This window comes from Lagenorhynchus albirostris, chromosome 2 (assembly GCF_949774975.1).
Source record: "Lagenorhynchus albirostris chromosome 2, mLagAlb1.1, whole genome shotgun sequence".
In the NCBI taxonomy this organism is placed as follows: domain Eukaryota; kingdom Metazoa; phylum Chordata; class Mammalia; order Artiodactyla; family Delphinidae; genus Lagenorhynchus; species Lagenorhynchus albirostris.
In genome coordinates, this window is record NC_083096.1 from 59,366,104 (window position 1) to 59,379,048 (window position 12,945).

Sequence of the window (12,945 nt, forward strand, 5' to 3'; positions counted from 1 at the left end):
TCAAAATGAACCCTATGAGGTTATTTCTAGTAATATCCCATTTTACAGATAAAAAAAAACCTAATGCATAGAGGGATTAACTAACTTCCCAATGTCACATACACTAGGGAGTGGTTGAGTTTGGATTCAAGTTCAGGTACCCTGTGCTCAAATACGGATTGCCCCTAGCCATTTTATTAGTTTGTTAGGTGTTGGTTCTTTTTTTCTAAAGAAGGTTAGTTGTACAATGAATTAAGGCAGTGTGTGACTTGTTGACAAGGATGCTTCTGCTTAATGGCTTTTCTATATTGCAGGTAGACATGCAAAGGGAAGTCCTGTTCACAGGGATCCAGACCCAAGGTGCCAAACACTACCTGAAGTCTTACTACACCACCGAGTTCTTTGTGGCTTACAGCTCTGACCGGACAAACTGGCGGATCTTCAAAGGAAACAGCACTAGGAACGTGATGGTCTGTGTGCATTGTTGTTTCTTCCCGAGCCTAGGGTTATTATATCTTTTTTAAAAATACCTTTCTGGGTGTTATAAATACAAACGGCTTTCTTAGTGTCTTATGGAGGAAAGTGGTAAAATGAGGTGTATATATGTATTACAAATTAAAGGGATAAGCTTGACTTCTGAAATTCCAAAACTTCATAAAACTTGAAAAAAAAATCTCTTTATAATCAAACTAAATACCCAGACTTCTCAGATTGGTAGGTGATATGCAGTACAGTAGAATATCTGGTCTTGTGCCTTAAAGAGCTCATGCTAAAAATGGGCCACCCAGAGTTCTGATTTTACTAACTCTTACATTGTATTTTGTTCTCTATTTCAGTGTAACTGAAGGAAATAATAGTGTTAATACCAGTAATGCTCTGAGGCAGTGTGATTCTCACATTTTTTTTTTTTTTTGCTGCCATGCCTGAGGAGTGACTTTCGCCTGTTGGATCGTCCAGGGGCTCAGCCTGTTTATTCCCAATGACCCAATTATACCAGTCCTAATTCTTCCCCTTCTCCCTCACCCCCCTCTTCAAAGAAAGCTATCTGAATGCAAGGAGTCAGTCCACCATTATTACACTGATAACCTTGAATCATTTTCATTTTTTCTGTAAATCATTTACTATGTTACTATCTTCTATGTTATCATTTAGTTATTTCTAATAATAATTTGCACTATACCTTAGAATAGATCATGAAAATCTTAAATTATGGTTCTTACCAATCAGTATTGGTGACAGTACACAAATTACAGTTAAAGTCCATAGTTTAAAGATTTTTGCATCTATGTTCATGAGGGATATTTGTGTGTAGTTTTATTTGTTTATACTGTCCTTTTTGTTTTAATATCAGAGTAATACTAGCTTCATAAAATAAATTAGGTAGTGTGCTCTTCTATTCTGTTTTCTGGAAGAGATAATCTAGTATTGGTGTTAATTCTTTAAACATTTGGTATAATTCACCAGCAAAACCAGGTGGACCTGGAGATTTGTTTTCTGGGAATTTAAAAATTACAAATTCAATTTATTTAATAGTTACAGGCTCTTCAAATTACCTATTCCATAGGGGTGAATTTGGATAGTTTGTGTTTTTTCAGTCAATTGGTCCATTTCCTCTAAGTTGTTAAATTTATGTGTAAGAGTTTTTTGTCGTATTCTCTTATTATCCTTTTGATGTCTGCAGGGTCTGTAGTGATATTGCCTATTCCATTTATGATATTGGTAATTTGCATCTCTTCTCTTTTTGCTTTGTCAGTCTTGCTAGAGATTTGCCAATTTTTAAAGATCTTTTCGAATAACTGGCCCTTTGTTTCACTGCTGTTATCTATTGCTTTTCTGTTTTCAATATTCCTGATATCCGCTCTTTTGTTTTAGTTGGCTCTTCCTGACACTGTTCTGGCAGGGAAATGGGATGGGGCACAGCCAGGTAGAGGTCAAAGTCCATTCCCTACGTGGCCTCCTCTGTTGACACCTGAGCTGGGACCCCTTCTCTTTGCTGCTGGTGGGGGATGGGATGGTATCCACTGACACTGCAGGAGTGGGAGCCTTATTAGAAGCTGGAAGAGATGAAGATCCTGGGTCTCTATTTGGCTTTCTCTGACACAAACCCAGTCAGGGTGTTGGGGTGCCTCCTTACAGTCTCATGAGCATGGAAGTCTAGGCTCCCCAGTTGGCCTTTGCTTCTGTGGGTAGGGAAGGGGCCACAGTGTTTTCTATTCTATGATGTTTGGCTTGAAGTAGAATAATTGTTATCTAAAAGTTTTCTGTCTCGTTAGACTGCTCTTTTCTGGTCCTGAGGCTAGAGAAAGAAGGCTTTTGCTGGCTTTTTTTTTTTTTTTTTTTTTTTGTCTGCACCTATTCGTGTTTCCTGGTTCCTGGCTTCTTTACTTATAAGTCTGTATATGCAGTAAAAAGAAAACCCAGGGGACTCACCACTGTGTTGTTCCTTGGGTCCTGAGAACCCTAGCCAGTCTGCCTTTTCTCCACCTTTCAGAGTCTTTTTATGCTTTCAGTTGTGCTTATACCATCTTCCTGAAGTGGAAGTATTCCCAGGTACCTTTTAAGACCAAATTAATTTGATTCGGGCTACATGAAAACTTAATATTACCATATTAAATTGGATGAAAATTTTATTATAAAATCACCTTATAGAGAATTGTTATATAACTAAATTTTCCTCTCTTCCTCTAGTATTTTAATGGCAATTCGGATGCCTCTACAATAAAAGAGAATCAGTTTGACCCACCGGTTGTGGCTAGATATATTAGAATCTCTCCAACTAACTCCTATAACAAACCTGCCCTTCGATTGGAGCTGCAAGGTTGCGAGGTTAACGGTAAGGAACACAGATGCATTGTTTTCTAGCTGCCACTCAGAAAATCAAGATTTGGGGGGTATGGGAGAATGGGTAGAATGTTTAGTTCTCTTCACTTAGGCTCCTAGAAAATCCTTTGTGAAACAGAGGTTCCACTCAGGTAAACTCTCATTGTGATCTAGACTGAGACTGGTTCTGCCAGCCAGAGGGCAGGCTCTCTGAAGAACTCCTGGATCATATGGACACTGCCTTGACCCTTGAAAGAAGGGCCCTAGCGAAGAACGACCTCCATCAGCCCATTTTCAATAAGAACTGAGAGTCAAACTAGGTCTGACTCTTCCAAAGTCTTCCAGCCAGGTCACTCAGACTTTAATGTAATAAAAGTATCTAGCAACATTACTGGCATATATTAGGTGTTCAGTGAATGTTTTTGAAATATACATCTGCCTCCCAACTTCCTGAAACCTTCCTTGAACTCTGTATTCTGCTTCACACTCTATGTAGGTATCCAAGCCTTTTCTATGTAAGCTTCTATTTTTCAGGGGATGTAATGTGACCTGTGGTATAAATAAATCTAGATAATCATAAATGGCCATAATAAAATTCTACTCTATATAACAAGATGCTTAAGGATTTTATCAACTCTTCTTCTTCTCCGACTCTTAAAGTGGTGCTTTCCAAATTTTTTCACTTCAAAGCACATATAAAATATAATACCTGTCTCACAGTCTGGGGTAAAAGGATGAAGCAATCCACCCTGGGCTTGGCTGATCTAGGCACCACCTAGCTGCTCAAGGGCTGAGGGGGGAGGGAGATCAATATACAGGCACACCTGTCCAGCAAAAATATTCTTCAACAAGGAAGGCAAAATAAAGACATATTTATACAATATATATGTATATATGTGTGTGTATATACATATATACACACACACACATACAGGCACACCTAAAACTTGCTGTGGCACATCTGTTGGGGAGCTACAGTGCCTTCTCTCAGGGTAGAAGGAAGAAACCATGGCTTACAGTGGAGAAAGCTGAACCTTGGAATAAGTTTCTTATCAGCTGATAAGAAACTTGTAAGCAGATAACAGTACAATAAACTCTTGATATTCATGAGGGACATGGAAATGGGTATTTTGCCAATGTTCAGATAGCAATGCTACCTTCCACATAAAATGCAACTTTGGGGGATTTCTCTGGCAGTCCAATGGTTAAGACTTCGCCTTCCAACGCAGGGGGTGCATGTTCGATCCCTGGTGGGGAGTTAAGATCCCACATGCCTCATGGCCAAAAAACCAAAACATTAAACAGAAGCAGTATTGTAACAAACTCAGTAAAGACTTTAAAAATGGTCCACATCAGAAAAAGATTGCAAATTTTGATCAGGCAGGAAAACCTGAAACAGCTCTATAAGTCATTATCGTTTTTCTTTCCATATGGTATGCGATGTAACTGGTAGTTTGTTCAGGTCATAGAGTCAAGCTACCCTAAAATGTGACATTCAACAATGTTAGTCTATTTAAAACCTCTATTTTCTGTACAAGAAGTATTACTTTCTAAGATCTCTTCACTTTCTTGATGTTTATATAATTAGTATTAGCAGTAAGCTTTCTTCTTTGAAGCCTTTTTTTCATGAAGAAAGTAAGGTATCACTTCAAGAAAATGTCTGCATGATTTGCTAGCAAGAACAAAGTGGGCAGTCAGCTGGGCTCACTCACTAGATATGTTTCTTACACTCACAGATCAGCTTTGTTGCCTGTGACATTCAAATTCATGCCTTGGCAAAATTCTAAAGGGTGTATCCCATGAATCACCCTCAAAGGGTTGGAAATAAAATATTAAATGTGACTACCAAGGTCCCCTATAACTTCTTCTTTGTAGCTTTTGTTAGAAGAAATAGAGTATGTTTTTATATACATAGATACTTTAGGAGTATTGTCTACCTCAAAGCAAAGAGCAAAGTTTCCATGACTCACTGAAGGAGGGAAATGAGTTTAGATGTTTAGAACATGGTATTTGATGTCAGACTGCCTGGGCTCAAAGCTAGTTTCTGATTCTTCTAGCAGTATTATTTTAGTCAAGTTACTTTTTCTTGCTGTGCTTTTGTTTTCTCGTTCGTAAAATGGAGATATTTAAGAGCATTAAGTAATACGTGTGAAGCCTGAAAACAGGGTTTAGCACTTGGACAATAAACGTTCATTGCTGTGATGGTTGTTTTTGTCATTACTTAGCAGTAATATTATTTCTTGTCTCCTCTGAAGTACAAAATGCCACGCAAGGAATATCATGGTATATAATTAATCACGTTACTTTTTTCTTGACAGGATGCTCCACACCGCTGGGTATGGAAAGTGGAAAGATAGAAAACAAGCAAATCACAGCTTCCTCAATTAAAAACTCTTGGTGGGGAGATTACTGGGAACCCTTCCTTGCCCGTCTTAATGCCCAGGGCCGTGTGAATGCCTGGCAAGCCAAGGTGAAATGTCCCCCACAAATGGAATTCTCTCAGCCTTTCAGAAGAAAGCATAGGCCCTCACTACAGGGAACATGGGGGCCCTGGGAAGCCAGAGTATCATCTCCTGCTTCTGCAGATTATGATCCTAGGTCTGAGAACTAGGCTGTGTGCTGTCTTGATAGCTTTAGCTCAAACTTGGGCTCGGAGAGAAGTTATCATCTCTGTGGTCTTGATTTAGACTAGGGGTGGGCAAAATTTTTCTGCAAAGGGCCAGATAATATTTTAGCCTTTGTGAGACATACATTCTCTGTCATAACTACTCAACTCTGCCACTGTTGCAGGGACGCAGCCGTCAACAATATGTAAATGCATGAACATGGCTGTGTTCCAATAAAACCTTATTTACAAAAGCAGGCAGTAGGCCAGGTTTGGCCTTGGGCTGTAGTTTGCCAACTCCTGATCGAGGCAACTTCCATTAGGGATAAATGACTGAGATTTGCAACATCTTGTCTTCTTTTTGCTCTCTCCAGAATTTAGCAATATTTTTCATTTTCTTAAGAGTGTCATTTAAATTGTTTTGTTCTCATTTTCTCAGAACTTTGTAACATTCCTTTTGATAATTGGCAGCCTGATAAGATGCTGCAAAACCAGGTTTATAAATATGTGATCTAAGTTTTGTAAACATCTCGCAGAGAGTTATATTGCCCTTGATATTAGCCCATTGAGTAATTAAGGTAACTTTTAGTTCTAGGGTAACTATTAATAATTGACTCATATTTACTTCATTCTTCGACTGAGCTGAAAAATCTGAATGGCATCAGAAATCAGAACAGTCCAGTCAATCAACTCAATCCAGGTTCCCTGTTTTCTGTCCTCCTAACTCCCTCCCTTAAGGAAGCTACACTCCAATTCCCTGGACTCTGTATAGAATCCCACGTCCTAATCTTAAATCAAGCCACCAGATAAAGGAGGAGGGAATGGTGTGATGCAAGGGGAGCAAATAGAAGAGACTATCTGGGCCCAATACAGAGAGTCTTGGGCAACTATGTCTGTGCCTTGAGACTCATTTCTGGATCATCACAGAATTACAGAATGTTAGAAAGGCAAAGGGTTTTACAAAGTATCTGGTCCATATTTTCCTTTTAAGTCCAAACGCAAAAGAGGTTAAATAATTTTAGCTTAGCCTGGTGGCAGAATCAGGAATCCCACTCTGCGGATAGACAGATCTATGCTCCTTGCACCATTTGAAGCAACCCAGGCACCTCATTTTGCAATTTTGCAAAGGGGGGAACTGAGACCCACAGAAGTTAAAGTAATAATGTTGTGTAACATTATATTGATTTAATTTCTATAATATAAATAAAATAAAATAAATATAACTAAAATAAAGGGACTTCCCTGGCGTTCCAGTGGTTAGGACTCCGCTTCCACTGCCAGTGGCCTGGGTTTGATCCCTGGTGGGGGAATTAAGATCTTCAAGCCATGCAGCACGGCTCAAAAAAAAAAGTTAGAGAGAGGGTATCAACCAATTCTTTCCCAGATGCCCCTTTAGACCTGTTCATGGTGTAACCTTGTCATCCCACCCTCCATTTTACAGCCTTTTAAAAAATTTTGCCCTCTATATAATTTGCTCTTAGTTTTGTGATATAGTAAACGCTGCAAAGATAAAAGTCTAATTTTAATTTTTAAAGCTGTCATTTTAAATCTGGAATTTTAGGTCAAAACTATTTGTTTCACTTAACCTTCAATAGTATGAAACGTCATGTACGGGGTTTCTTTAGAGAGGTGGAAAATCTAAGCCAGACATATGCAGGTACGCACGCAGACTGAAGTGTCTCTGCCTCTTCGATGCCTCCAAAAAAACTTTACACCTACAAAGCTCCCCTAGCTAGCTATCTGCATTCTGTATCACTCGTACAACCTTGATTTGAAGACACACTAAAACACCACCAGATGTCACTAGAGGGTGTTACAAAATTAACCAAAATTCTCTAATACAGTCATTTTAATTCAATTAATTTGCTTTAAAAATACAATAACATGTGACTACACATATACATACACACATGACTACACATATACATATGTGACTACACATACACACACATACATACATATGTGACTACACATACATGCATATGTGACCACATATATACATATGTGGCTACACATATACATACGTGTGTGTATACACATACAGACATGCACATATGAGTGATGTTGAGAAAATATATCAATATTCCTTATTTCATACAGAATTGAATGAGACTATGGGGCATGATAAACCTCCCAAAGATGAAAATTAATCTCAGATTACTCTAAAACTCAATTAGTCTTTCTGATTCTCTTTCTGCAAGCGTCTATCATCAAATTAGGCATTTTGTTAGGCCAGAGACAGGACAACTACTATGCCACACCCAGCCCTGGGTGTAGCTTTATTAGGTCTCTCAGATATTACATTTATTTGAAATATCAGAAAAGAAGAAATTGGACTACTTCTCCTAATGGACATTAGCAATGGAAAGAAAAGTGGGGCTTTTCTAAAATGAGTTAAATTGGGAGAGGATACTATCTATTTCTCTCTCAGATAACTCTTCAGTAATATCACCACAGCATTTAAATAAACTTGCTTAAGAGAAAAATATTTACAGGTAATTTAGCAATTTAATACTTTTTCGCAAATAAAATGTATTTATTTGTTGAGCACCATCTGTGTGCCATACATCGTGGTGAACACCTGAAAACAAAACTAAGTCCCTGCCCTCAAAGGGTAAGGAACACAAGTAAACACATAACTGTTGTACAATGCGTGAAATATTCCAAAAGTTTATAAACCTGCTGACAATAAACAAGAAGGAACAGGGAAGGATTCTAGGAGAAAGGGAATCCTCAGGGATGAGACAGAAAAGAAATCCTTCCAGCTCAGTGCATTTCTGAGTATCTTGGTCTAAAAAAGCAAAGGTTTTAATGTCAAATGCATGGTTCTAATCATTTTCATAGGCAAACAACAACAATCAGTGGTTACAAATTGATCTGCTCAAAATCAAGAAGATAACAGCGATTGTAACACAGGGTTGCAAGTCTCTGTCCTCTGAAATGTATGTGAAGAGCTACACCATCCAGTACAGTGACCAGGGAGTTGAATGGAAACCTTACAGAGAGAAATCCTCGTTGGTGGACAAGGTACAGGGGTATCTTGGCAAAAAGAAAACAATTTGAAAACTGCTATGATGAGAACAGAACCTCAAATTTGCAAATAGTTCTTTGTATTCGATAAGCATGCACTGACATGCGTCACTCTTTAAGTCTTCTAAGTCCTAGCTCTGTAAGTAGCTGGTCTTGGGACAGGGACCATGCACACTATCTTTCTGCTTTGACTGAGCCACCTATAAAAGAATGAGGACAAAACAGCAGTGGGTGGTGTGAAGTTTAATTAGCTCTGATTGAGAAAGATGGTGAAAGGGTTGTCTCAGCCTGCTTGGACTGTATAACAAATTACCATAGACTGGGTGACAAACAAAAAACACGTATTTCTCACAGTTCTGCAGGCTAGAATCCTAGATCAGGGTGCCAGCATGGTTGGGTTTTTAGTGAGGGCAGTCTTCCTGGTTGTGCTTTCATATGGCCTTCCTTGGTGCGTGCACACACAGAGATGCCATGAGGGCCCTACCCCCATCCTAGCCCTAATCATCTCCCAAAGGACCCACCTCCTCGTATCATCCCACTGAGGATTAGGGTTTGAACATATGAATTTTGGAAGGATACAAACATACAGTCTGTAACAGGGGTCTAGAAAACCTTCTACCATATTAACATTAGCTTGGATGTACTTGTTATTCATGGCTGATCACATACATACCCATGGCCATATACCTTTCAGTGTCATATTGTTATTCAAACAATTGTTATCCTTCCGGATGAGGAGACTGATTTCCTGCAAGATGAACTATTCCATTATACTCCTAAATTCCTAGTTATGCGGTTTTAAAATACTACCAGAGGCAAAGCTAAGGAGAGGAACCTAATATTCCAGGAATGGGAATTGGGCTGAAACCAGTAGGAGGGGCAACACGGGAGAAGGGGATGGACATTTATGCTCATCATGGGCTCAGCACTTAATCTCAGTTAATGGATTTGAATCTCTTTCTCTCTAAACCCCTGGGTTGTTTATTTGTTAGGTTTGGTTTGGTTTATTTCTCACGTATCAAGATATCCTCATAGTAGGGCAAAAATCATTTTTATAAACAAATAGTGACTTAGCTTCTGATGTGTGTACATCTTGGGGAACTTGCTGGGGATGACAGAAACACACCTAAAACACAGTTTAGTTGATGATATAGGGCATATGACAAAAAGGATAAATAAAAATACATGATGTATTTTATTTTAAAAGTTAGTAATAGCTAACCATTTATTGGTGCCCATTATCTGGCACTTAATAAAGACGTGTCGTATGTTTACATACTCTTTAAAATCTTTACAACAACTTCTATGAGGTAAAATTTATTATCCCCATTTTGCCAATAAGGAAATGGATAATCAGAGACTACAAGTAATTTGCTCAAAGTCACATAGCTACAAAGGGGCTAAAGGCAGATATGCTTTTGTGGCTGCCCCACAGCACCATATCAGATTTCTTTATTTTTCCCTGTTCCAACTCAGATCACTGATGAGGTGATATCACTAAAGAGGTATGTCTGGAGTGTGAGTTCATAATTGATTGAGGATCATCTTTGTGATACTGTTGTATGTGTTCATTAATGCCCACAGTTTGAACTAAAAGGATAAAAAATTATAAGTTTTTCAAATTGAAATACAGTTGGTATACAATATTATGTTACTTTCAGGTATAAGATTTTTATACCCATTATGCCATCCTTAAAGATTTTCTCATATTTTGCTTTCAGATTTTCGAAGGAAATAAGAATATCAAAGGACATGCGAAGAACTTTTTCAACCCACCAATCATTTCCAGGTTTATACGCATCATTCCTAAAACATGGAATCAAAACATTGCACTTCGCCTGGAACTCTTTGGCTGTGATATTTAATAGAATTGATTATTCTAAAAGATAGGAGGGACTCAAAGACGTCAAACCATTTAGAGTGGACAATGTATTTTAGAGCTATTTTAAATATTAAAATGTTTCCACTATTTCTCTTTTTTCTATTAGAGAATAAAATTTTATATGTGAAACCTTTATAACTTCTTATAACCACTAAGTAAGATGATGACTATTATCTCTGCATTAATTTGAGTATAGATGGGAAAATATCAAGAACCAACAAGAAAAGGCTTATCTTTCACTGATTAAAAATGCTATATAAAGTAATATTCATGTAGTTAACATTCTTCATTATAGTTCTCAAACCCTATACACATTAATAAAAGAGATATTACTCTTTTAAAGCATTTATAAGCCCAGATAACTTTCATTCCTATATTTTTCTTTAAAAAAAAACTGATTTAAGAGTACAGGAAACAAACAGTGTTTCTCAATGGTTTGTTTTTCTTGACAGTGGAGAGAAAAAGTCTTACTATATGAAACGACACATGCTTAAAATACCCTATCTTACTGACACGATAATGACTTTTCTGACCCTCCACGAGTAAAGATACAAGTAAGCATGTTTTCAGTGGTCCCGCTGCACTTGTGAATCTGGCCTGGTCTCCCTTGGGACTGATTGCATATACTGATGTTCAGGGTTAGGGATCATTAATAGAACAGATCTAAAATAACCATGGGATGGCTGAACATGTAACCTTGGCTTCATTCTAGCTGGTAGTACATGGCACACTGTTTCAAAACACAGGCTCACCTACAGGAAAGTGAATACCTATAATAAAGAGCGTTGGAACCCTTGGCCCAAATGCAGCTGTTCTTGTTAGAACTGGCCCCTGGCCAAAGTGGCAAACAGTTGAAATTCTCTCTCAGTGCCTTTCTATTTATGGCCCCAGCCTCCACCTCTCCCTTCCCCTTTCAAGCACTCCCTTCCCTGGGAACTTGGCATCTAATAATTTTACAGACATTGTGAGACTGAGAAGCCTTCTGGTATCCTCTAAGTCACATGGGAGAGACTCACTGGTGATGCTATCTATTTTAGTGGAACAAACCACCCCAAAACTTAGTGCTTAAAACAGCCACCAATTTATTATTTCTCATGATTCTGTAGGTTGACTGGGCACAGCTGGGTGGTTTTACTGGTGGCTTCATTTGGGGTCTCTAGTGAGTTTACAGTTAGACAGTGACTGTAGCCAGAGTCATCAGGAGGCTCAACTGACTGTTGGGAAAGCTGGTCCTCTGTCCCTCTCCAAGTAGTTTCAGATTCTCTCCTCATTGCATGGCTTCTTCACGTGGTCTGTTCACTTGGTGTCTCCAACAAGTGATCTAGACTTCTTATAGGGTGATACAGGCTCCCAAAAGCAAGTGTGTTCAAGAGGTAGGAAGCAGAAGCTGCCAGTCCTTTTTTTTTTTTTAATAGATCTTTATTGGAGCATAATTGCTTCACAATACTGTGTTAGTTTCTGTTGCACAACAAAGTGAATCAGCCATATGCATACACATGTCCCCATACCCCCTCCCTCTTGAGCCTCCCTCCCATCCTCCCTATCCCATCCCTCTAGGTCATTGCAAAGCACTGAGCTGATCTCCCTGTGCTATGCTGCTGCTTCCCACCAGCCAACTATTTTACATTCAGTAGTGCGTGTATGTCGATGCTACACTCACTTTGCCTCAGCTTCACCCTCCCTCCCCACGTCCTCAAGTCCATTATCTATGTCTATCTTTTTATTCCTACCCTGCAACTAGGTTCATCAGTACCATTTTATTTTTTAGATTAGATATATGTGTTAGCATATGGTATTTATTTTTCTCTTTCTGACTTATTTCACTCTGTATGACAGTCCCTAGGTCCATCCACCTCACTACAAATAACTCAATTTTGTTTCTTTTTCTGGCTGAGTAATATGCCATTGTATATATGTGCCACATCTTCTTTATCCATTCATCTGTCAGTGGACACTTAAGTTGTTTCCATGTCCTGGCTATTGTAAACAGTGTTGCAGTGAACATTGGGGTACATATCTCTTTTTGAATTATGGTTTTCTCAGGGTATATACCCAGTAGTGGGATTGCTAGGTCATATGGTAGTTCTATTTTTAGTTTTTTAAGGAACCTCCATACGTTTTTTCATAGAGGTTGTATCAATTTACATTCCCATCAACACTGCAAGAGGGTGCCTTTTCACCATACCCTTTCCAGCATTTATTGTTTCTAGATTTGTTGATAATTGCCATTCTGACCAGTGTGAGGTGATATCTCATTGTAGTTTTGATTTGCATTTCTCTAATAATTAGTAATGTTGAGCATCTTTTCATGTGCCTCTTGGCCATCTGTATATCATCCTTGGTGAAATGTCTGAGTCTTCAGCCCATTTTTTAACTGGATTGTTTGTTTTCTTGATATTGAGCTCCATGAGCTGTTTGTGTATTTTGGAGATTAATACTTTGTCCATTGTTTCATTTGCAAATATTTTCTCCCATTCTGAGAGTTGTCTTTTTGTTGTCTTGTTTATGGTTTCCTTTGCTGTGAAAATGCTTTTAAGTCCCATTTGTTTATTTTAGTTTTTGTTTCCATTACTCTAGGAGGTGGGTCAAAAAACATCTTGCTGTGGTTTATGTCAAAGAGTGTTTTTCC

General features: G+C 38.4%; 1 protein-coding gene across 1 annotated transcript in view; it reads left to right on the forward strand.

Annotated features, from left to right (window-relative positions):
* F5 (coagulation factor V) overlaps window positions 1-10,563 on the forward strand; it is an 86,126-nt gene extending 75,563 nt beyond the window's left edge. Inside the window, exons 22-26 of the mRNA XM_060142204.1 lie at window positions 294-449; window positions 2,668-2,812; window positions 5,118-5,269; window positions 8,249-8,431; window positions 10,156-10,563. Coding sequence (XP_059998187.1) covers window positions 294-449; window positions 2,668-2,812; window positions 5,118-5,269; window positions 8,249-8,431; window positions 10,156-10,299 — 780 coding nt within the window. The 3' untranslated portion in view covers window positions 10,300-10,563. The remainder of the gene's footprint in view (window positions 1-293; window positions 450-2,667; window positions 2,813-5,117; window positions 5,270-8,248; window positions 8,432-10,155) is intronic.
* The last annotated feature ends 2,382 nt before the right edge of the window (window positions 10,564-12,945 follow it).